This window comes from Candoia aspera, chromosome 4 (assembly GCF_035149785.1).
Source record: "Candoia aspera isolate rCanAsp1 chromosome 4, rCanAsp1.hap2, whole genome shotgun sequence".
NCBI lineage: Eukaryota > Metazoa > Chordata > Lepidosauria > Squamata > Boidae > Candoia > Candoia aspera.
This window is the reverse complement of record NC_086156.1, coordinates 9,101,362-9,127,643: the sequence shown is the minus strand read 5'-3', so window position 1 is coordinate 9,127,643 and position 26,282 is coordinate 9,101,362. Positions and strand designations below refer to the sequence as shown.

The window sequence follows — 26,282 nt, the reverse complement described above, 5'->3', positions numbered from 1 at the left end:
AAGGGGAAGTGAGGTCTCAAGCCCGTCACGGTCACATTATTTTCTACTTCGCAACCACAGCGCTTAGCAACAGAGTTGCCAGTTCCAATCGTGGTCGCTAAGTGAGGACTACCTGTATGGAGTGTGTTTGAAACAAGACAGATAAGCAAGCCAGGCAAGCAGCAGACCAGGGCTTTGTGCACTCTATGATCATTTCAGTGCAAGTGCAGAAATTATCTGGCAAAGAACTCAGCATCCTGACAGTATCAGTTCTTGGAAGGCGACAACGTGTACGGGGTATGTTTGTTAAGGACAATCATTGATTGTGTATTTTGTCAAAACTCCCCTTAAGGTTGTGCTTTCACTTAAAGGTCAGCGGTGAATGCTTTGCAAATAATCCGTATCTGATGAGTGAGATTTCAAATGGTATGGAAGGAGAGCTTCACATAACGAACTGTATTAGTTAAGGCAGGATGCAAAATTTGGCACTTCTTGACACACAGTTTTGGTACTTGAACCACAGTACACACAGAGCCTTGGATTAATTTCAATACCCCACTCAAGCAGAAGCACCCAAATTAAGCTTGTTGTGCTGTTGTGAAATATTGTGTAGTACATTATGCTGTGATGAAGTAGCATGAAAACTGGTAAGTTACTCTTCAGGTTCTTGGTAAGTTTTGCCCAGCAGCAGAACTTTAACATTTCAGATAACTGTTCTGTGTGCCAAAATACTAACAGGAACATTTTAAACAAAAATAACTTGTTAATGGCATCCTTCAGCAGTTTTCATGGACATAATTAAAAATTAAGTAGAAAAATGTCTTGGGTTGCACCTTTATTCTGATCTGTTTCTTCCAACTCACCAGTCTAGATAAATTCTATTATGGGAAAACTCTTTCAAAGAAGTTTAACATCCAATAACCTTAGAAGTTTTCTCCCACTGACAAATGTACATTTGAGTTTTAAGGGCCTTCAGAGAGCTCTCTGAAAGCACAATGCTTTTTAAACACAATTTTTGTGGCTTGATGTTAGAAACTGAGTGCGTGTGTGCATAACCTAGTAATATGCATGTGGTACGTATACACAGTTTAAGTGCACAGATATCTGCATCTTGCTAAAGCTGATCTCTGCAGCTTATTTGAAACTTCTGTTGAAAATCTTAGTAATATTCTAACGAGTATTCAGTAACAGCCAGTAAATAGCTTAGAACTTAATTTGAAATCAGCTTCATAAGACCCAAAACCTATACTGTAGAAATCTGTTGCTCACTTACTTCTGAAAGATATAATTTAAAGGATAGATAGGTAACATGATTTCCGTGACTACTACTGTATTTTTTAGTTTTCATTTATTTATTATCATTTTGTTACCCAGACTTCATTATAGCCATAAGCCTGCTGAAAGGTTCCTTTTTTTGTAAATGGGTGCTTTATTTCTTAAAGGGAAGCCCATTTTCTAAAAGAATGTCTCTCTCTCATGGGATTCCTTAGGAAATGGGCAAGCAATAATCCAAAGGGCGACACTACTATCTCAAAATTCAGAGCAGCTCCACAAAGCTGCCTAGCTGGCTTAACAAAATGTTAATTTAGGAAAACTAAAGTCATTTTGCCCTCATCTATTGCGTCAGATAAAATGAAAAGCAAACTAATGTTCTTCCAAGATTCAGTAGTACTATTACAAATTGTTTTTAAGACCTCTGTGTTAAAACTGTATTTAAATACTGTAATGAAACTGTATTCAAGACCTCTATCAGTCTTAAAAAATTACTTTTACAATTGACATGTTAAAGTTATTCTCTCATCCTATTTAAAGGAATTACATTTGTGTTTGTCCAGAATGTTGTGTCTGACCCTTGAGCAGCATCCAGTTTTTATACAGAGAATGTTTGCAAAGGAAAAGCTCACAGGAAGGAAGAGCTGAAAGCAAAATATAGTTAGTATCCTCCAGGTTACATAGGCACATATAAAAGCTACAAGTATTACCCAAGAAAGAATGCACCACAAACATCAGCATTTATTCATTTTCAACTTTTTAGCAAAAATGACAGAATACCTAAGCTCAGTAGTTTTAACTTGTTAGCTTAGGCTTAAACATTACACATTTAGATGTCAAAATGTACTAAATTGCCAGCATTCATGCAAAACTAGAAAACATCCTTAATTTGTTTAAACCAGAAATGCACTGTCAGTAACATATTAACATTATTCACTACTAAATGCTGAACGCTTGAAATTAAATTTGCCTCAGAAATGTTAACTTCACAGTAAAATTATTAATTGGCTCACACGTCAACACCTAAAAAAAATAAATCAAAAAGCAAGATTCATGCTAACATTAGTGTACAATTCGTCCCCAGCACTAAAGCAGGGTAAGTGTTCACCTAGAATCATGTTTAATATAAAGCAAAGTGCATACAGAAATTTACAACAATTTTAAGGACAAAAAATGGTCCTATTCATGTGGTCCCAGCAATTAAACGCAAAAAGTCTGACATATGAGCTCCGATGAGCCATTTATAAATACTTTAGATTACGTATAGTATAATGAAAGAGTTCGTCTGAAATCTTCAAAAAATGTTCCTGTTAATCCGCAAAGGGTGCTCGTTATAGCTTAAAATTTCTGTTAAATGCGTGCGATGAATTACTTGTTATCCAAGGGTAGCAGCTGCTCCTTACCATTTATTGTTAAAGACTTTAACAGGCCATCTTCTTCAACTTCTACTCTCTCTTGTCCATTCTCAACAATTCTGCAGGACAAAAATCCACGGAAGAGTATGGGTTTTTTGTTTTTTTAAAATAGTAGTAAGATAACACGTGAATCTCTTGCCCGTAAAGTGATTCACCACAAGACGGCACCTCCCTGAAGCAAACTAAACTGGAAAGCTTCATTTTATCCACATGCATGAAGCAATTAATTCTCCAGTTGTCAAAATCCTTGCAAAATTCTTTAGCTGAACCACCTTTTAACTACAATTCCAAGTCAGATCAGACGCACCTCTCCATAATCGTACTTTTTCTTTATGATGCGTATCTAGGCACTTCAACCACAGGGATGCCAACTTAATCTAGACTCATTCATCCCCAGCATAAAAAAAAATCAATCATAAAACCAATGAGCCAAACCTTACTGAAATTACTATACTTTTGTTTTGTTTTTAATGGAAAGAAGCAGTATTCATAACTCGGTAACGAATTTAAATTTAAATCACTGTACCTCTTTGTAGTGATTTTTCTGCCATTAACTATTTTAGTTGAAGTCGATACGGATTTGAAATTACCCATTCCGCTACCACCAAATGACGTGGAGGAGAACGAAGTAAGGCCTCCGTGGCCAAGAGAACCGAATGAAGTAAAACCTGCTAAGAAAAAGTGACAGAACGTATTTGACCTTGGTAAAGGAACCACACTAATTCAAGAACTGAACAGCAGCTTCCCACCTGTATTTCTGCTGTTAGATTAATGGACAGACTAATGTTTGGAACTGACTGTTAGTTATGAGCATTATTCCCAGTACTGAGAAATATTAAATAATACTAAACATTCTGAATGTTATATATTACGCCAAATACATCTATCTTCACCACTTAAATACAGAGCTACAAACAGTAAAACAGGAGAAGGCTATTTTGTAAAATTGAAAATCATGTGATTAGTTCACGTCGTAAGCCCTTTAAGAGCTAGAGAAGTGGGGAACCTATGGAAATCCAACTATTGCTGATTCCCATGCTAAGCAGAGCTGCCGGGTGATGTAACTCAGTAACATTCTGGAGCACCACAGGCTCTTCACCCATGAAATAGGTGTAAAAATCCCAAATAATTGGGTCCAGCTAAAGCAGTTCTTGCTCTCTTTCAGTGGTCTATTCCTGTAATTCTAGCTTGCATACATGGTGTCCAAGGCAGACTCATATTTTGCAGGTCTCCATAGTTTAAACCTTGCGCATAAACACTTGAGGATTTATTCCTTTGAGAATGGTCCACATGTTAATGTCTACGCTGTCATCAAGTTCGTCCTACCTGTATCAAAGGAAGAAAAACCGCTCCCAAAGGCAGGAAATCCACTGAAGGCAGAGAAAAATGAACCACCGCCTCTGCTTCTGTTTCCACGCGGCCCTCTTCGGTTCCCAAAAAAGTCATCAAAAGGATCTTCTGCAAATAAAGTTTAAAAGGTTTAGAATTAACCAGTGGATTTCTGTATTAATTAAACACAAAGGTTTAAAAATGGACATTCAAATGTTAAGATGTATCTCCAGCATAATCCAATTTTCATCTTTGACGTGAGAGCATTATTGTTACACAAAGATTTGTTAGTGCTTTATCACAGTCATGTACATAAAAGTATTATGCAGAGTTTTCAATAGGCCCTTTACCAAAGTCACCCAGCTGTCTTCATCCCTGAGCCAGAACTAGAACTCATGCTCTCCTGGTTTCTACTCTGGAACCTTTAACCACTGCACCACCCTGGCTCTCTTCAAGAGGCCCTCCTCCCAAGGAAATATGCACTGAACTGGAGCCTTTATGTCTAATTTTCCAATACAAGGGGCGGGGGTGGGGGGAGAGCACCCTGTGGAAAAGTAAGTCACTTGTGTTTCACTGCCATTTTAACCATATCCTTTTGTAGGTTTAGGAACTTGGGAACCTGAACAAAAGCTGTAGCAACTATGAACTTAAATCTGTTATATGAGCCTGATTAATGAGGTTTTAACCAGACAAATATTAAGAAACCTGCATGAAGGTACTAGAAATGCTAAATAGAACAGTATAAAGAACCTCCTTATTGCTTATGTGGTATATATGTTTCTTTATGGAAAATTGATTTTGCTTTTGTAACCGGTCTTATGGTATATAATATATAGAAATTTGATGTTACCTGAAAGCAAAGTGAAAGCTATTAATCCAAACATTTCTTCTTCATTACAGTCTTAAAATCAAAGTTTACCATTTTGTCACCTTATAACATACAACATTTGATCCAGAGATACCTTATAAATATACATAAATGAGTATATGCAAAGAATTATCACAATAAAAGAGAGGCACTTTAAATAATGTGATCATCAACATTTAATTGAAGAATGACTGAGTCACAGGACTTTATAATCAGACTAGTCTAAGATCCCACAGAACTCAAATTACCATAATCTAGTTGGAGATAATTAGAAGATGTGTATATTTATTTGAAAAACTTTGAAAAAAAACATTTGTTCAACTTCACCTCAACAAAAGGACTTCAGGCACCCGCAGACTAACAACTTCCAAGCTTCCATATTGCCAATCCTGCCACTTTCTAAAGCATCTGGATTTTTAAAAAGAGGAAGAGGAACAGCAAAACATTCTTCTGCTGTGGTACAAGACTAAGTTGAAACCCTAGAGCTGAACTGTAAGTAGAGTTCAACATATCCTTAAGTTTTAGCTGTTTATGATCTTTTTCAAGAATCTATATGAAGGTCCGACCATCTGAGACATATTTGTAGGGTATTATACTTGTCCTATAAAAGTGTTCTAAAGTGTTATCTCATCAAATATTTAGAATTACTTCAAGGCATTAAATACATCTAAATCACATGTTTCTTTAAAAATGCTTCTGAATGGTCCTTAGATGAATTATAACATTTAAAATCTAACAATAGGGGGGAAAAGGGTTATTGCAATTGGTGGATCCTGTTAAAAGAAAGAATTCCACATGCTGCCCATGTTTTTCTTGCCACAGAATCTGCTTTGGACCTATACATGTATGTAAAGATTAGAGGATGAAATGAAATATTTACGAAGAGTTTTTTAAAATTCAATTATATTATAGCTACATAAACATTCAAATGATGTGAACCTAGTTCTGCCCATCTAAAAGGCAGAACTAACTGAGCAACTTCTAGATTTACATACCCAGGAGGCTAAAGTTTTAATGTTCAGTGCTTCAAACTAAAGTACATGGATTTGTGTTTATACCCTTCTATGAAGGAGTTCAACTCCCAGCCCTTCTAACCTAACAAATACTTTCAAGTGGACTTCCTGACTCCATGTCAGTCATCCCAACCATTATAGCCTGCTGATTTTCATTTTCATGAAACCCACCTTCTGCATGAAGAAAAGCAGTACATGTTCATTTCACTTTCACATTTGCATGTAACAGCTTCTTAAGATATCCTTCTGCCACCCTTCCCAAGGATCAACACCTTAACTGAAAAATTAAATGTAAAGCCTTCAACTGTAAAAGATATGAGAATCAGTCAATTTATTAATGCCCTAAACTATGATAACTAGTATTAGCAGACCTAGCTTTTTAAATGACTAGCACTATTTTGCTGTATTTCCAACATCACCAATGGCCTAAGAATTTTTAAATAAAACACTATTCCTGTAGCAAGACTCTTCATATGCTGGTTCAGCACTTTATCTGATAAAGCCACTAGTAAAGCTGCCTAATTTATTACCATTGACTCATGAGCGAGTTATGAAGGTCACTTGTGTACACATGAACTATATTATATTACTGCTCACTATTATGGGTCTATATATAGCCAGGTTTTTTTTCCCAAGTTACCTGGTGTTTAGAGCATTCTTATTGCTTCAATTCAAGTTTGGTCCTTACTATGAATATGACTCTATGGTGTCTGAAATACTCCTACAGAAACTTAAGAGTTGAAATAGTTCTGCAAATACAGGAGCACATTTAGTTGTATTAATTTCACCTGTATTTTGTATCTGCCATAAGAATCCAGAAGCTCAAGTTACACTGCCCAAATTTTCTAAAATCAAACCCCTCAATAAACTATGTTGATTTAAAACTGTACATACAGCAAAGTACTCTACTCCAAACTGACAATCTCTAGATTTACTAAGAAAACATCTGCCATTTAAAAATCTTCAATGCAGAACCAAACAGAAGTGAAGCCATTGAGTTATTCAGACTTTTATAACATTTGTCTTGCCTTTAATTTTTCCATCAACACTTTAAAGAAACATACATTTGTCTCCAGCTGTACCAATTACAAGTTTTGCTCAACTATATTCAGACATGAACATGAAAGTGCCATGTGAGTTTTTGCCTCTGACCTTCCATATGAAAAAAAAGTTTACAATGAAAAGAACTCAGTGATTTCAGAATGATAACACTAAGTATTGCTTAGTTTATAGCAGCCAACATCTCTGTTTTATAGTCTCATTTTGTATTTCAGTATTATGAAAACATGATATATTAAACGGTTAAAGAGCCAATTATGCTCTTTGGAGAATTAAAGAACTTTTATTCTTTTATTTACAAAGGAAAGCAGAAATAGTTTTGGATCTGTTATCATGAGAATAGAATTAAATGTGAGCATCCAAACCACAAACCCCAATTAATTAAGGGAAGACTATTCTATATCTCCAGTATGTTTCAAGAGCTATTTTTCTGCAGGAGATGCAAGATTTGCAAATAGATGCAAATATGCTTGTTTGAATAGAATACAACTGCTTCAATTTATACTTATGAATTATATTTTCTGACTGCTTGTGGTCTAGGATAACAACAAACCTATTTGTTTCATTAACACTGATTAATTTATTCTGTTTTACTAACTTTTCTGAGCAAGTAATTACAGGAGTTCCAGGAAAATGAATCAACCAGAAAATGAATTCTGGTGCATCTACACAAGGTGACTAATTTAATACTCAGGATGCCCTTATTTCAGATTTCTTTGAGCAAAACGTAGAAAAAGACTCGTAGCTGAGCTTCAGATTCGTATCCTTTTTTTAATCCCTCATTTTAAAATGACTAGTTACTGGGCAAAGAGTGCCATGAACATAAAACACACTTATGGGTTCTGCTAATTAGATTTAATGAAAGTGACTCTAAAAGCTCTCAAAGCTACTTGGAAGTTTGCAATGCTGTTAAAATTGCATTTAAAGCAAGCTCTAGCTAACACAGTTGTTTTGACTTTTTTTTTACACTGTAAGAATCCTTCAGAGAAGTGAGGAGACATTTCAGACAGCTTAAAACAGAATTTATTAACATAAAGGCTTTTTATTCAGTAAAATTCCTCCAACTCTGATCCTATACTCATTTCTTCTTCCAGCTCCTCCAAAGTTGTACTGCTAGGCTCTTCTACCCAATCTTCTGACACTAAACTCACTTCCTCCTCTAAAGACGCTTCCGCTACTCCTTCAGAGAAGTCCTCTTCCTCCCCCAGGACTTCGTCCAGCTCAAAAGATCCTCCATGTTCTTCAAATGCCTCAACAGAGTCTTCACCACACTCTTCCCAGAGCTCTTCCTCCAGCTCCTCTGCCACTTCTCCTACTGACTCATAACTATACTCTTCCAAGAGCTCCTCTATAGACCTTTCTTCTGATCCTTCATTAGAATCCTCTGGCAGCCAACTGATAAGCAATGAGTAGGTATCTAAGGAAAGTACCAATCGTAGTTCAGTGATTTCGTAAGACAAATCGGCTGTTTAATCATGCAAGTCACCAAGTATATTTTTTAAAAATTTACTTCTGGTGAATCTGAAGATATTAATTTGAGAGAGTTGGCAGGATAATACCTTCAGATTCACCCGTGAATAAAAATTCCACTTCAAGAGAACATCAAGCTCAATTTTAAAGCTGTGTAATCTGAAATGGTGGTTTTTTAAGAACGATGAATAATGGCAGTTAAATATTTCTGTCTACTCTCTTCAGACATTCGCACCCACACACATCAGTGGGTGTGTTAAGGAGTTCTTAACACAACAGAAGAGTAACCTTTTCTATTTCCATACTCAAAATGTAATGCCATTTACCTGATTATATTCAGATTTATCACAAAAAAATACCCATCACTTTTCAAATATCCTCAATACTCATTTTCTAATACCAGGATATCCACTACTGAATAAATGGGACAAGTAGATAAGCTTTTTATTAACTTTTATTAAGTTACCAATTAAGTGAAAACTGTTTAAAACATATTCATTTCCATGTTTATTCCTACTACATACAGGAAATGAATTGTAGGGCAGCAATTTCTGCAAAAATAGATCCATGCCATCGGAAAGAAGAAAAAGAATGTAATGTATTTGTCATATATTCAAGGAAAAAGTTCTTAGGCAGTCCCAAAACAGAACAAAAATTCAAGCAGCATGTTTCAGCCAAGGCCAAAAGTTGTAACCAAAATTAACTGAGATTCACAATCTTTTTCAGTCTGAGAACTATGTTCACCAGGGTTCCCCATTAGGTAGGGCTAGAAAAAAATTATTAATTTTAACTAGGTAAAATTATTACTTCCTATATATTTCAGAATTGAAAAATAAATTTCAGTGTAATTTTTTGAAGAGGTTCTAAATGAGCAAATGCGACTCTGAAGCTTTAAGTTGAGTGTCCCTTATTTAAAGTTTAGTCTAGTGGTTAAGGTGCTGGGTTACAAACCAGGAGAGTGAGAGTTCTAGTCCCGCCTCGGGCATGAAAGCCAGCTGGGTGACCTTGGGCCAGTCCCTCTCTCTCAGCTCAAGAGCCAATCAGGCGTGGTATGAGAGTTCTAGTCCCGCCTTAGGCATGAAAGCCGGCTGGGTGACCTTGGGCCAGTCCCTCTCTCTCAGCTCAAGAGCCAATCAGGCATGGTATGAGAGTTCTAGTCCCGCCTCAGGCATGAAAGCCGGCTGGGTGACCTTGGGCCAGTCCCACTCTCAGAGCCCAAGAGCCAATCAGGCGTGGTAGGAGAGTTCTAGCCCCGCCTGAGGCATGAAAGCCAGCTGGGTGACCTTGGGCCAATCCCTCTCCCTCAGCCCAACTCACCTCACAGGGTTATTGTGGGGAAAACAGGAGGAAGGAGTATTACGTATATTCACCACCTTGAGTTATTTATAAAAATAATAAAGGTGGGGTAGAAAATAAATAAATAAAATACAAAAATGTGCATTCAAGCACCACACAGCACTGGTTCAGTAGCATCTGGAGGAAAGATTCCTCAAATTATTCAAGTTACCTGGAATGAAAGGTTTTTTTTTTAAAGTACAAAAGCTACAGCTTGATTTGAACCCTGAAACAAATCCAGCAACCAAAACATTTTATACTAGAGCAATGTATTATGTTCCCTGAATATCTTGCCTCCAGCAACAACCAGGTTGCTGCATTTTATACTATCTGAAATGTTTGAATTTTCTTCAAGTTCAGCCCACTGCAGTTGTCTCTTTTCAGCGCAGTCTAAGACTTGCAGGTAAACAGCAGCTTTAGCTAGTAAAAGGCATTCTTAACCATCAAAGCCAAATGAACGTTCCGTTAGTCCTAGGTTCGGAGCTATTTCATAATCGCAGAGACAGAGACTTCATAGGGAATGAATCCCTTAAACAACATACCAGACAAAGCTACCCAAGCCTGTTGACCTCTATCCACAGAACTTAATCTTGCTGATTTTAACTTCTATATCCTTCTATATCCAAAACAGTTACTAGACGACTTCTTCAGACGTTCTACAGCCTCTCTGGGATTATTAGGTGGAAATGAGGGGCACAGTTATATATTACCAGTATTTTAGGTCCTTTTAGCCCAAACCTCTGAGGACTTACTCCAGAGATTAAAGGCTACAGGGTAGAAATTCTCTTGTACAACCAAGTAAACATGTTGTGCTTGGAAGGGAAAAAGTCAAGCTTTACAAAGCTATCCTGACTAGGCAACCCAGAAAGAATCCACAGTGGATCATATCTACAATTCAAAAAGGCTCAGAAAAAGAGATCTGCAATTGCACTCTCTAGCCACAGCAAACATCATCCACCAAGGCAAACAAGATTTTTCTATACTAGCCCCAAAGAAAAGAGTCAAGTTACATTTTCTGAAGAGAACTTTCTCCACTTCATTTAAGCATTCACTTTTCCTGAAGTCTACATAGCCAGCCCAGATCGTGTGAATTTTATTAGCCAAGAAAAAAAACATAATCTACAAAGAGCAAGTATCCTCCAACCTCCAAGCAGCATCTCTACATCTCTAGATAGCACAGAATGAGAAATCCACAGACCAAGATTAGTTGATGTCCTGGCTACATTTATCTCCAACAAAATGACGACAACTCAATCAGAAAAAAGTGAGTGATTTTACCTGTGAACTGCAAGGCTTAACGGTCACAATGTCTTGCTCTACACTCTGTGCACAATTATAAGGCAAGTTGTATTTTTGAGGATGAATTTCATTATTGAACAACTACAGTGCTCTCAGTCAATCCAAAATGTTAATAAACCTCAAACCTGAATATTTAAGAAAGTAAAAGGGAGGTTTTAGCTTTCTTAAGAGCATATCTATGTGTGCACAATTATTGGGCAACTATTAGTGTGCAGAATTATTATGCAACTAAATGAAAAACGAAAATTCCCCCATCTCACTCGTTTATTTTCATCTGTTAAAGTGAGAATAATAAACAACTCAAAATTTACAAATAAACATTTCTGACACTTCAAACAAAAAATCAGTGACCAATATAGCCACCCTTCTTTGCAATAACAGTCATAAGCCTTCCATTCATGGAGTCTGTCAGTTTCTTGATCTGTTGACGATCAACTTTTTGTGCAGCAGCAACCACAGCCTCCCAGACACTGTCCAGAGAGGTGTACTGTTTTCCTTCACCGTAAATCTCCCATTTGAGAAGGGCCCACAAGTTCTCAATAGGGTTTAGGTCAGGTGAGGAAGGGGGCCATGTCATTATTCTTTCATCTTTGAGGCCTTGACTGGCTAGCCACGCAGTGGAGTACTTCGATGCATGCGATGGAGCATTGTCCTGCATAAACATCATGGTCTTCTTGAAAGATGCAGACTTTTTCCTGTACCACTGCTTGAAGAAAGTGTCTTCTAAAAACTGGCAGTAGGTTTGGGAGTTGATGTTGAGTCCATCTTCAACCCGAAAAGGTCCAACTAGCTCATCTTTAATAATACCAGCCCATACCAGTACCCCACCTCCACCTTGCTGGCATCTGAGTCGAAGTGGAGCTCTGTGCCCATTACTGATCCAGCCATGGGCCCATCCATCTGGTCCATCAAGAGTCACTCTCATCTCATCAGTCCATAAAACCTTTGAAAAATCTGTCTTCAGATATTTCTTGGCCCAGTCTTGCCATTTCAACTTGTGTCTTATTCAGTGGTGGTCAAATTTCAGCCTTCCTTACCTTGGCCATGTCTCTGAGCACTGAACACCTTGTACTTCTGGGCACTCCAGGTAGGTTGCAGTTCTGGAATATGACAGCACTGGAGGATAATGGGTTCCTGGTAGCTTCACGTTTGATTCTTCTCAAATCTTTGGCAGTTAATTTGCGTCTTTTTTTCTCAACATGTTTCTTACGACCCTGTTGACTATTTGCAACTAAACGTTTGATGGTTCTGTGGTCACGCCCCAATATCTTAGCAATTTCAAGAGTGCTGCATCCCTCTGAAAGACTTTTTACAATTTTTGACTTTTCAGAGTCAGTTAAATCTCTTTTTTGGCCCATTTTGCCTGAGGAAAAGAAGCTGCCTAATAATTAGGCACACCTTGATATAGGGTGTTGATCTTAGGCCACACCCTCCCTCATTACACAAATACACATCACCTGATATGCTTATATCCATTAAGCATTCAGGTTTATACAGCTTGGAGGTGGAAAATATGCATAAAAATGATATGGTCAAAATACTCACTTGCCTAATAATTGTGCACACAGTGTAGCTAGGAAAATTTGGGAGTTATTGGGAAATATTTTTTCCCTTTAGTGTTCATGTTTGTGACCTGCTAAAACCAAATCTATTCAAACCAGCCTGTTTGGTTTAGGAAAAATACTTTCTGCATCTTGATTAAAAGCAACTGCACAATTTGTCAATTTGTGACATTTCTGGTCCTTTTATATCATGGTTGCTCTTTATGGTAGAATGTCAAAAGAAATTAAAAGCATATTCTTACCATGAAAGGATGCCAACTAGACAGAAAATAGACAAACAGCCATGTTAATCAACGCATGCAAGCATATCACAATATATAAAGGAGAATATCGAATGTGATTTGCTATTCCTATCAAATCGAGTCAAAAAGTTAAACTCATTCCAAACTTCTCCACACTGGAAGGCATTAGAACTTGCATCTAAAATCTTAAAATATATCTATACAACTATACAAAATGAGAGCTATTAAGCAGTGGAACAGCCTACCGCCTGAAGTCCTGGGTGCCCAATCGCTGGAAGTTTTCAAGAAAATTGGGCAACCATTTATTCAGGATGGTGTGAGGATTCCTGTATGGGCTGAGCACTGGGACTAGAAGACCTCCAAGGTCCCTTCCAACCCTATGGTTCTATGAACTAATCAATTCCACGGACACCATCAAAAGAAATTAATTCTGAAATACTTGTAAAGGATTATACAGATATAGACTGCAGCCTATTACACAAATCTACAGCACTCCAAAGTATCCAATTAAAGAAACCAAATCAGATTTTGAACATATTGAGACCAAATCAGATTTTGAGCATATTGAGTGTTCCTTTTTTGCCAACGTACATGCAAAACCAGAGGACTGGAAGCAGCAGTTATGAGGATTCCCACTAGTAAGAAAAAATTGAAAATTTCAGTATTTTACACATTCAGCCTCCCCAAAATTTAAAAGTACTCACCAAAGAAATCAAAAGAGAATGGGTCTCTTCCACCAAAGAACTCTCTGAAGACATCCTCTGGATTCCGGAATGTAAAACCATATTCAAATGGACTGTCAAAATGGCTTCCACCTATGAAGAGAGTATTCAATATCCCATTTTCAGGATATTAAAGCACATTATATAATTTAGCAAGAGCACCATCATTTCAACGACAAATTAATTAGTATTGTATTTCTTGGATTTTTGTCCTTTTATCAAGCTCAGGGCAGCCTATGTGAGCCTTTTATTTTTCCTTCTCAAAATCCTTGCTAGATTAGAGATAATAGAAAGACAATGGGAGCTTCAGGAACAAGGAAGGATTTGAATTAGATTTAGTCATTGTTGGAGTACACTACTGAAATCAATAGGACCTGAGCCACTTTTATCTGAATCCTCACTGATTTCTCTAAGACAGGATCCAGCTTTAGATCTCCAATGTCCCACTCTAACAGTACACACACCTATTAAAATGTGTTTTTATTGCACTGTTCCACATTTACTTTTTTATTTTTATCGAAGAATTTTTTTACAGAGTAAAAACAATACACATTTTAAAAAGAAAAAGTAGCAGCAAGGGATAAGTAAATACATAAAAGAAAAAAGACAGAAGAAAAAAAAGATATAAAGAAGCAGCTTTTGATCTTCTTTACAGCAGTTATAAATGCACTGATATTTTAACCTCTCACTCTAAAGTTATCTTGTGGCTCCCTTCTTTCCGTATGCTGCCCTTTCTAATTGTTCCACCAATATTTACATAAAAAAAAATAGGAACAGCGGTATCAAATCCTTACATACCTCCTCCTCCATTTAGCCCTTCTTTTCCATATTTGTCATAGACATCCCGCTTTTTAGCTGCAAAGAACAGGAAGGAGTCAAAATACAAAGATACAAATCCAAGACAAATCATCTTGATGCTCTCACATTTGCTATCTGCTCTGCTTGGGTGGGTTCCCCTCCACCTCCAGCACAGCAGCATTGCTTTCAGCAAAGTTCCCTGGTTTTCAAAAGACCAAGTCAAGGACAGAGAGGAAAAAGAGAGGACAGGTCGGTCTCTTCTTTGAGTACTCCTTTTAAGTCAACCCCTGGTATTTGCCACAAATCTGAAGACTATGAAAAAGCCTCAGGGAATACAGTCTATCTTCATTCACCATAATGAAATCATCAAGATATAACCCTTAAGTAGGATCAAATATGTAATGAAACTGACGACGTCCTTCTCTGAATGAATAATTTGACTTTTAGGTTATGAAGCAAAATACTCCTATTTCTTCTTAAATTTAGTTACAAGTTAGCAAAATGTGCAGTGTGGCAGGTTGAGGAAGGCTTTCCTAAGTCTTGCAACCACACTAACCTTTCTTCAGGATCTCAATATTAACCATATGACAGGGGCTGCTAAACTTTTTCCCATCACACCTCCCTTTGGTGTACAGGTGGTCCTCGGTTAACGACCACCCATACAGGGACCGTTTGAACTTACAATGGTGAACAAGTCAGGTCCTCGAAGTTCTGGCCATCACCACACCTCCGCGGTCACATGATCGCAATTTGTGATCTTCCCTGCTGTCTTCCCACAAGCAAAGTCAATGGGGAAGCCAGCAGGAAGTCGTAAGTTGTGGTCACATGAGCTGTTTGCTTAACAACCCGCAGTGCTTAGCTTAACGACAGTAATCAAGGACTGCAGGAACTGCCACTGCTAAGCGGCATGGTAACATGATGTTATGCTTTACGACCAGGTTGCTTAGCAATGGAAATTCCAGTCCCAATTACCATTGTTAAGCAAGGACTACTTGTAATCTTAATGTACACACCTCCCCCAAAAATCCAAACACCAAAATGAACACAAATGAACAGTGAAACAATACAATGAAACTTTGGGAAAGGTGGATTTATTGTAACAATGTACAACTAAAAGGTTCTTCACACCTCCCCTGGACTCAGTCTGCACCTCCCCAAGGAAACCCTAACACATGAAAAAGGACAGAGCATTTGCCAGAAATCTGAACTGACATATTAGTTGGAGGAGAGGGTGAAATCAGACTGAACTGCATATCTTCTTGCCCTGATTTATATAAACTACACTATTTAAATATAGATTGAAAATGATTACTTGTTTAAAGCATATAAATTATCTCTCCCTTAAACCTTCTGCCTGCTCCCCCCTCTTACCAGCACCTTCCTTTCCTTCCTTCTCCACAGCTGCTGTGAACAATTACCCAGTGCAGCGTATCTCCTTCTTTCCATGGAAAGTCCAGAGGAGAAGAACATTTCTACCAGGTCCATTCTTGCAGAATTTATTCCTTGCCATTCTGAGGCCAAACATACATTCAACGGTTTTAGGCATTTTCTAACTGCCACGGGTCCTGAGGTGGAAGTCTTCCATATAATTACTCACCATCTGACAGCACCTCATAAGCCTCAGCAACTTGCTTGAATTGTCTCTCAGCTTCCTCTTTGTTATCTGGATTTTTGTCAGGGTGCCATTTCAGTGCTAGTTTACGGTACCTGAAATCAAAGCCAAAGATACTTTATTCAAGAATAACACGGCATACGAAATGAGTGGAAAAACAAGCTACCAGATTAAGATTTTTTTAAACATTTTAAACATCAACTGACATACTGATTACCAATGCTGATTTCCTAATGTATGATTAGTGTAATAATTTTGCCCATAATGGATTGGTCAAGTCTGAGAGATTTATCTTGCCCCATTGTAGCACTTTGCAAGCTCCCAAAGAACTACTCTAAGAGGGATAAATCATCTGGATGGGCTGCACTTTAAGACATAAAACAGCACAATAGGAGAAGGAACTGGAACAACACGGTAGAGACAATTCACAGGGGTTCTAAGTTGTATACATAAACAGAATATGTGAAAAACTACCAAACCCTAATTATTAAATTGTTTAGTTAAAAGAATATCTCATCCATACTCTGCAGTTCTATATGAAAGCCAGTTTGGTCTAGTGGTTAAGGCTCCAGGCTAGAAACTGGGAGACTGGGAGTTTTAGTCCTGCCTCAGGCGTGAAAGCCGGCTGGGTGACCTTGGGCCAGTCGCTCTCTTTCAGCCCAGGATGTCAGGCTCGGGCGACAAGCCAGTCTGTTAATTCCTGTTGCAACCAACAGATTAACATTTGATTGACCCGAAAAAAGGAGACCCTGTGGGAAAAACGCTAGGAAGGAAAAAAAACCCTCTGCAGTTCTAGATAGGGTACGAAGTGCCATACTGTAAGAGTTATACTCTGAACTGTTTGCTGGCTCCTATTCTGATAATTTTAGAATAGTCTGTGAGATTAGAACTTACAGTCTCCTGGTTTCTAGACCAGAGCCTTAATCACTAGACCAAACAGACTCTCATCTAGAACTGCAGAGTATGGATGAGATTTCTTTTTAACAACTTAATAATTAGGTTTTTGTAGTTTTTTGAAGGAGTGATTAGGAAATTAGTATTATCCACCAATTTCTCTATTTAGATGTCACAGCCAACTGATCAATAAACCTGTCCCAGTTCTGAGTAGTTTTTGTAAAATCAGTTTTTCTTCTTAATGTAAGTTTTGGACATAAGAAACTTACTCTGCAGCCATATTTTCTTGAATGTTTTAAATAATTTCTGCTTTATACAATCTTTCTGTCCTAACAATCAGGAAACACACTGAGACAAGGAACTGGTCTCTAATATTTATTACTAGTACTTAACAGGAATCCTAACAAACTGAAGAAGCGTGGGAAAAACCCAGACATATAACCCCCAAGGGTTAAGGCGGTCCCGATCTGTGTCTCTTTGAATGGCTGAACAATTCCTCAGTGCTACGCATGCGCTTGACAGTCTGGATGGGAGCCCCCTGCTCGCCATCCTTACTCATGACACTTTCTCAGCTAAGAATGATAATAATTTCAACTGCAAGGTTTAATTCTGGGTAAACAATTAATCACCCAAGTGGCAATAAAGGAAGCATGAGCAAACCTTTTATAGACCAAGGACTGCAATCAGTTTTGTGTGCCACAAGACCTCCCTCAAATAGTGGCTAATGCCAGAAAAATAATATATATAATCTGCCAGAGCTTTAAAAATGAGTACTTACGCTTTTTTAATATCTTCTGGTGAGGCATGTTTATGCACTCCTAGAACTTCATAATAATCCACCATGTTTTACAGTGTTCTGATAAGAGTCCTGTAAAAGGAAGACTTCATTTCAATATGTTGTTGTTGTCGCTGTTGCTGTTAGTTGCCGTCGAGTCGTTTACGACTCATGGCGACCCTATGTACAAACACAAATTTCTCTTAAAAGGCAAGATGCACACCCTGAAAAATACAGGCCATTAAATGATTGCCACAAAAACCATTGTAGGAAAAAAGCCTTATTAGTCTAGGGTGGCAAAAAAAAAATCAGCATATTTTTGAATAACAAAAGTTTTTGCCTTTCAATAAAAGTTTGTTGGTCAGATAAGGTAGTATCAGAGTCTTAATTTTTGCCACAAAAATGAGAAGGCTAAATCAGACAACAATTTTACAATACATCTGAAATACCTTTTACCCCATCAAAGATACAAAGATTGCCTTTCATATCAGACAGGGAGCGTTTTTAGAGAAAAACAGAACTATTCCATCATATTCTTCTGAAAGAAATATTACAATTGGGGTGGGGGGGTTGGTTATGGGGCCTCCTCTACTGCAGCTTCAAACTAGATTTCCATATTAAGTTTCATCCAAGATGTAGTGGTGCAGTACCTGAATCCTGATTTCTTTTCTCATCCTAGATAAACCTTTCCCTCTTTTCATAACACTGTCAAAAGGCTTCCAACAATGATTAAGAGTTTTTAGAACACTCAGTTTTTAAACTAAGAATGTGCAAAGAAGGCTAACCAAACAAAATGCAATCTAGATTACAACAAAAACAGAATGCCCAAGCTAGGAAAAGCAGAAGAAAAGTCACAAAAACAATTCAATATTTTATTAGGCTGGTAAGCCATTATTAGCAAATATATATATATTCATTCTATTATGCAAAACCTGATCTTCCTGTGAATACAATAATCTCTTCTTTTTGCATTACTGTGAAAGAGTACTAATAATTTCTAATTTCCCTTAAGAATACCAAATGCAAATTCAAATAATCTCTGATTAATGTCCCCACCCATATGAGTCATATCCTCACAAAAGGAAAACTGGAAACAGAATTCATATGCCATTTTACCCGCTACTGATAAGTATATACTTAGTAGCAAATGTTTATATCAGGCAGTTTTAGCCAGACTCTTGGCAAGCAGAGTTACAAATACAGATGCTTGCAAGCTTACATAATCAGTGAACACACTTGAGTATCTGTAAAGCTGTGTCTAGTCTACATGCTTTATTATTACTGATAACAGAATTATCAGTTTAGATAAAATAGCTACACTGCAACAATAGTTAAGCTACGCAAATGATACGGTATGAAGATAGTTACAAAATCATACATATAAGAAATGCATCCTCAGAAATATATACCGAAGAGGGAAAACAGAGAAACTGAACTCCAGTTTATCAGTAACTATCTTGTTGAACACTATGTAAGCCTTATGAACAACCAAAATATCTACGTCTTAACTATCAATTTCGCAGTTTGTACAAATTCCTAAAATGCTCTGGCATTTAACATGGGTGCTTTAAAAAAAAAAAAAAGCATTATCAAAAGTTCGTGGTAATTCACAAATCGTCTATGTGACTATTTATTTCTATCAAGAAAATCTTCCTTAACCGCTTCATTAGAATTCAAGATTGTTAGAGCTGCCAGAAAGATCACGGCCATGTTTAGACAGCGAAGGCAGAACAGCAATGAACTGTACTGTCCTTTTGAGTCTCATTTGTCATTATTAAAGTCTTATGGCACTTTAACAAATTAAGACTAATACAGTGAACACTTAAACTAATGAAAATCACAGAGTGAGGATGCTGGTACACAGCAGCACTGACCATAAAGTTTACACACTGAAGGCAAAGTTTAAAAAAATAACAGGATTTTAAACTTCCATCCAACTGCTTCACACCACTATTCTTAAAACAAACCATATTGGAGAAAATTTGCTGCTAGATTAGAATGGAGCTTTATCACTCAGGAAGTACAGGAACATACTATGTGCATGCCTCTGGACTCAAAAGTCTGTTTGCAGGAGGAATTTGAATACTGAAAGATAGAAAGAGATTTTGCTGATTCTCCTTTCTTCCTGTGATTCACTCCACAACCCATCTCTGGAATAAGCCCCTGTACCCTTCAGAGCAAATTTTCCCACATTCTCTACTCTGGGCAGAAAATCTGAGAGTGAAGGAAGAATTTATTATTGTTACCAATGGTTTTACAGCCTAACAACTGCAATATATAAAGAAAAGGGGTGGGGAGTAAAAGAAACATAAACAGGCTTAAACAGAAATAATTCTGGGAAAGGCATCATCAAACAAATCCAGTAGGTTCATCTCCACCAGACAGCTAAAGGAAACTAAGTGTGCACACTAAATACATTGCCTGACAGCAATTTTTTTTTGCGGGGGGTGCCTTTGAGTCAGTTTTGACTCCTGGCAACTGCCTGGACTAGTCCCTGAAGTTTTCTTGGTAAGCTTTTTTGGAAGTGGCTCTCCACTTCCTCCCTCTTAGGGCTGTGCCACATTCTTAAAGCTTTTAGCCACATCATTGCCAAGTGATGTGGCCAACTTGGAGCTGGGTTTTGGGTATGCAGAAAGGCCACCACACACTCAGAAACCATGGACACTCTTGTAATGCCCCTTATTATGGGGGGGCAGTGTTTCCCCTCACTGCCCCCCCCCATTTATGCAATGTCTCCATGAGGCAAGGATCATCTGGAGAGTCCCTAATGTTGTTTTCCTGCTGGACAACAGAACTCCATCTTCCCTCATGCGTTCTAGCAAGTGCAGAAGGTAAAGACTTATTTCAAAGATTAGGATAGGAAAACAGCAGGAATCCCCCCTCCACCCACTGCTCCCAACATTTTACAAGCTCCCATAGCAGTGAGAAAATATGTTCAAACCTTTTCTTCATTTACTCACAAGAGTGTAAGAGGGGGAAAAAAACCTTCAGGAATCAATATTGAGATTTATCATAATGCATCTACTCACAATCCAATTCCTTATGAATTGATTAGTGATCTATTTATTAAATTTATCACCTATAATATTTATATAAAATACAAGTCTGAGTCAAGCTTGATAGCTGGTTACTTTAGGAACATGGCATGTAGTTTTCTTGACGGCAAGGTGAAATTAATTTGCCACTGCTTCCCTCCAGCATTTTTTTCCAATATCCAAATCTAGCTTACAGGCCTAGCGTTTTTATTGTTTTAAGCTGGCATGGATGATGGAATGATCAGAAAGGCTGGGCATACATTCAGTAATAAATGGTCAGGTCCAACCCAGCTAAAATATTTGAGTTCGGTGATGCTATACAACTTATATCAAGCAATGTATTAAGTAACCATTTAAACGTTGTAAGTATTGATGTGCTTCAGCAGTATTTATCTTGTAAAGGCTCAATGCATAAGTAAACATTGTTCTGATATTACAGACTTACATCTTGGAAACTAGATCAGTTTTGAAGACAGCATCAAGCGGTATTTTTTCTAATTACACTGCCTTTGCATATCTAGTTCGATTGAAATCAGCTGTTCACAAACTTCTTTCAATGATGACTGAATATTAGGGTTATCAATTATGTCCCCAGGATTATGTCAGAAGTTGGCAATTTGGCGGCATCCAGATGGTCCAGACCTAAATCTGGTCAGCATAACTAATGGCAAGGGATCTGGGGAAGCAAAAAGCAAGGTACTTTGTTTCTTCTAAAGTAAGAGGTTTATATATGTTCCATTGTCAGAAAGAAGAAGAAGATCCAAGCCTAAGAGTATATGGCAAACAAAAGGGAGGAACAGGGAATTAGAAGGGACAGCTATTAAAAAGGCAAAGTGATGGTAAGGAAAGGCTTCAGGACAGTATACTACACAAAGCACTGATCTATGGACACCTGGAAGGAAGACATACTAAAAATTAGTAGCAGCTGAAGGGAAAGGTACCACACAGCAATGCAAATGACTGTTGCTCAAATTGTTATTTAAATTCTACTTGATCAAAGTCAGACATGATTCACTGTTTCAGAAGTTATACAGCCAAAAGCAAAGGAGATGTGAATCTAAGATGGCTTCAGAACATACAGAAATTAACAAAACATGAGCAACAGTGAAGATGGCTTAGCCCAGCTGCTTCAGAAGAACGAACAGGGCGCACATGGCAGAAAGTTATTGAATGTTCAGTATTTATCAGTGAAATATTTGACTCTAGTTTGTCTGCCAAGATCCTTTAGAGGACTTCAAAGAGAAAATAGCAACATGAGCAATAACTGCATTTATCACAATCTTTGGAGTAGAAATACATGAATTGATTTAAAGGCAGAGTTCAATCTGTTGCCTCCCCCCCCCCAAATTATATGAGACTCAGCTATTATCTTACTGTAATAATCCAGATTCATTCCATGTGTCGGAAGCACAGAACAATTAGAAATATATAATAGGCCAACAACTCCAATATATCTTTTCAACTACAGATCAGTGATGCCTCAATATTAAGCATTTCTACTTTTTTTCTACCACAAACATCTGTTATTGAAGCAAAAGGTTAAAAATCCTCCCAAAATAATTATACAGGCTGCATCTAGCCTTAAAATGGTCAAGTGGCTTTGCAGAACTGACTCCTGGTTCTGCAAATTGTTTTCCGTTAAATATTAGTTTAACAATTATTCCACAGAATTTTAAAATAACTCAGACTTCTGAAATACTAGCACAGTTCTCTAATGTTACATCTTTGGCTGACAAAGGAGTATTGTATTGGCTGTGTCCCCTTTAACCTTTTGAAAATCCAATCTGCGAGAGGTTAGAATTTTCCCCAGAACAGCATGGGAGAAGATGCTATATATGCCTTCTAGGAATGGTAATTATGTCTTCCTCAATAAAAAGACGACTCTGATGGACCTAAGCTTCTTTGGTTAGCAGAAAGAAACTTCAGAACCTAGAATTTCATGCTAATTCTCATTCCACCATGAATGTCTTCACTACGAATGGAGATATTAGTATCAATTACAAAGAGTGCATAAAGTCTCTTTCAGTTATACATAATTAACTGAAAACTTAACCAAATTTTTTATTTAAACAGGCACATCAGTTTCCAGTCTTAGCAGAGACAAGCAGTATTTGTTTAACAAGTTTAGATAAACTCACATAATCCTTCCTGGAGCAGAGGGAGGGGAGAGAGAAAAAGCCCTCAAAGACAACCTCTGGACCAACTACAACTTCCAGATGGTCTTCAAGGGCAACCCATACAAAGCACACTACCCTAACCCAAATGAGAGGTGACTAAAGTGATCCAGGAATAAGCACAATTAGAGAACAAGACTGAGTTGTGCAAAGGTCTGCCTGGCCTACTCAAGCAGGAGCTGTGAACCCAGAAGGCTCTCCAAATTGTGCATTGGTTCCGAGTGGGAGACTGCAACCCCCTCCAGAACCAGTGGTGGAAAATCTCTAATTCCAGGTTCAGGTGGGCCAAAATCCCACAGCTACCCAGTCTCACTAGGACTGAGTTGAAGCACATTCTTCTCAGTGCAGGCCCTCATAGCATCCAGACACTGGGAACATTACACATTAGGTAATCCTGTCAAGTCCTTCCCAGTGTCTGGATGCTATGAGCAGCCCAAGGCAAACATATACAACTGAGTATCATCAGCATGCTGATGATACTTCATTCCATGCAGACGAATGACCTCATCCAGAGCTTTATGTAGATATTAAACAAAGTAGTGTGTTTATTTAGAACAATTACTGTCAGGAAATACTGAATAGTGATAGATCTAAGGCAGTGTTTCTCAACCAGGGTTCCATGGCACCCTAGGGCTCCATGGGAGGTCACTAGGGTTCCCTGGGAGATCACAGTTTATTTAAAAAATTATTTCAAATTCTGCAATTTCACATTAAAGAGGTAAGTTCCATTTATTTTTCATTTAAGAAAAACACTGTTAATGCATATATACAGGCCTACACATGAAACCAGTATAATTATTTTATAACTTCTGGCCTATATTTGAACCTGAATGTGCAGGGGTTCCCCAAGGCCTGAAAAATATTTCAAGGGTTCCTCCAAGGTCAAAAAGTTGAGAAAGGCTGCCTTAAGCTATGGGGAATTGCAGAGGCTGTTTTTTTGATGCACAATATGACTCTTTTTACTACTTATACTCTTTTCTTCCAGATTAACTAAGAAATAGTAGTGTTAGATGAAATACATTATATCAATATTATCTAACCATTTTAAATAAATTAAAACATTAAAACTTATTAAATTCCTACCTCCAAAATGTTTCCTGCTTACCTCAAGGAAATTTTTGTGGCCAGCTATTCTTTCAACTTCTATCACTAAAATTTTAAAAGACAAATTCAATGTAATTTTACTTTTAATAATCATGTGTATGATGTGTAAGAAATCTGAGACAAAGTTAGCAATTTCTCACTTCAATTAAAGGCATTTACTGCTTTGAAAAGAACTATCATTGATAGTTCAATTTATAACAGACAAAGTATTATAGAATCGTTTGGGGCTGTAAGCTTTCTTGTAACAATAGAAATTCTTACAGCAAACAATAATAACATATCTGGGAGAGAGTTAAAAGGACAAAAAGCTCCCTTCCTCCACTTCATTGGGCAATGCACGGAACAGAAACACTGCTATCAGCAATAAATTCCACACACCATCACAAGGTTACAAGCTAAAACACGAAGTGTTGTTGTCCTACCGAGATTAGCAGCCTGTGGCATACAAAGGAACTCTGAGCCACTAAAAAATTTCCACTAATGTTACCCCAAGATGAGGTGCTTCACTAAAAAAAAAAAAAAGTTGAAATAAAAGATCTCTCTCCCCCTAAGCACTAATATATTATTTTATTTATCTGTGTCCACAACCATTTTCCCCCTGAGATAGACCCTGCTGGCTCCAGACCCCTGGCCCCCCCAACCCATTTATAGAGAATCATCCTGAGGCTCTAGCTGTTTCCCAACCCTGGCACCTTTTAAGATGTGTGGACTTCAACCCCCAGAATTCCCCAGCCAGCAAATGTTCCGCCATTTATTGTAACTGGTTGTTGTATAAACTGTTTCCAATTAATTCGCCATAGCTTGTTGTACTGGCATTTATTTTAATTATTCTTTATGGGCATCATCTGTCAATCATTCTAATCCTCCAGATCAGTGTTTTTTTGGCAACTTTAAGATGGGTGACTTTAAGATGGGTGGACTCCAACTCCCAGATTTTCCCAGCCAGGGAATTCTGGGAGTTGAAGTTCACCCATCTTAAAGGTGCCATGGTTGGAAAATACTGTTCTAAGGGTCTCTCCCACCTGCAGGCAGGCCCCTTTAGTGGGGCGAGCAAGGGCTCCGCCCCTGCTTCTGCCCAGGCTTAGGCCCATGGGAAAGAGGCAACCCAGCGGAGAAGGGAAGAGAGAGTGGGGAGAAGAGAGCCCCGAGCCATGGCAGCATTCAAGGTGAAGAAGGCCAGCACCAGCCTTCCCCAACTCTCCCCATCGACGGCTGGCGGGGAACTGGGACTTCGCCCATCCGCCCGCCCTCTATTGCCCACCGCTCTCTCCTCCCGAGCGCGCGGCGCGCTTTGGCCAATCAGGAGAGCGCACGAACCATAGAAAAAGGGGCGGGGGGGAGCGCGAGACGCGTTGCTGAGAGACCCCAATTTCGCAGCGCCGCCGCCCCCGCCCCCCATCCCCGCGCGCGCTACATTGACGGAGCCCGTAACGGCTCTTCCCGCCCTGGCCGTCTCCGCGCTCACCCGCTCGCTCTTCGTTTCCCCTTCTCGGGCGGCGACGGCAGCGCTCCGGTCTCCTCTTCTCTCGGGGCCCGCTCGGCTTCCCGCTTTCGGGGCAGGGGCAGGGGCAGCGGCAGCTCTATCGCTTCTAAAAGGGCCGCAAACAGGAAGTGCGTCACGCGCAGGGAGCGGAAGAACCCCCGTCCTTTTTGCCCCGCGTCTATAGAGCGGGGAAAAAAGGAAGAGGGGTGTATATAAAGGCCGAGGACTTCCGGGACGAGTCGTTCCCGTCCCTTTCCGGGGAAACCCAAGGGCTCTTCCTCCCGTAAAGAGAGCGCCCGAGGCAACCCTTACGGGACTGGCGCGCCTTTCTCAAGCTCAAAGCGCGCTGTGGCTGCGCTGCGAGCGTTGCTCCGGGCGGCGCACGGTGGAGGTCAACCGAGATAGGCGTCCCTCGGGCGGGGGAGATATGGGTAATGGGGACGCTTGAGCCCTCCCTGTTCGGAGCGGGGAGGGCTGTTCCTGCGCGCCCCCTCGCCAGGAGCCCCGATCCGCAGCGAAGAGATCAGGCCGCCGCCTCGCCCCGCCCCTAAGATCCCACGCGCCACCGAAAAGAAGGGCTTAGGCACACAGGAGGAGGCCCGAGCTAGAAAGACGACGCCGCTCTGGGCCGAAACTTGCTTACCGGTGGATTCCTGGTCACAGCTGTGATGAAACTTGGGGTTTCTTCCCGGCTTTGGGAGAGCGGCTCTCGCTTCCTCCTCGAGGGAGACGGGAAAAACCAGCAACAAAGGAAGGTAAGCAAGAACCGCTTTGGAGCCGGAAATTCCCGCTTGAAATCATGGGGCGCGTCCCTCTACCCGACGCGTCTCTATGTGACTTAC

General features: G+C 39.0%; 1 protein-coding gene across 5 annotated transcripts in view; it reads right to left on the bottom strand.

The window, feature by feature from the left end:
- DNAJB6 (DnaJ heat shock protein family (Hsp40) member B6) overlaps window positions 1-26,282 on the bottom strand; it is a 63,134-nt gene extending 36,852 nt beyond the window's left edge. Inside the window, exons 1-9 of one of the 5 annotated variants that reach the window (XM_063303390.1) lie at window positions 26,084-26,282; window positions 23,959-24,002; window positions 17,648-17,737; window positions 15,961-16,070; window positions 14,364-14,420; window positions 13,548-13,658; window positions 3,993-4,124; window positions 3,193-3,334; window positions 2,655-2,725 (exon numbers count right to left, since the gene is read on the bottom strand). In XM_063303390.1, the coding sequence (XP_063159460.1) occupies window positions 2,655-2,725; window positions 3,193-3,334; window positions 3,993-4,124; window positions 13,548-13,658; window positions 14,364-14,420; window positions 15,961-16,070; window positions 17,648-17,712 (688 nt within the window). In that variant the 5' untranslated portion in view covers window positions 17,713-17,737; window positions 23,959-24,002; window positions 26,084-26,282. Of the gene's footprint in view, window positions 1-2,654; window positions 2,726-3,192; window positions 3,335-3,992; window positions 4,125-13,547; window positions 13,659-14,363; window positions 14,421-15,960; window positions 16,071-17,647; window positions 17,738-23,936; window positions 24,003-25,422; window positions 25,558-26,083 lie in introns of those variants that run through there. The other 4 variants (XM_063303389.1, XM_063303385.1, XM_063303386.1 and 1 more) reach the window with 4 other exon arrangements.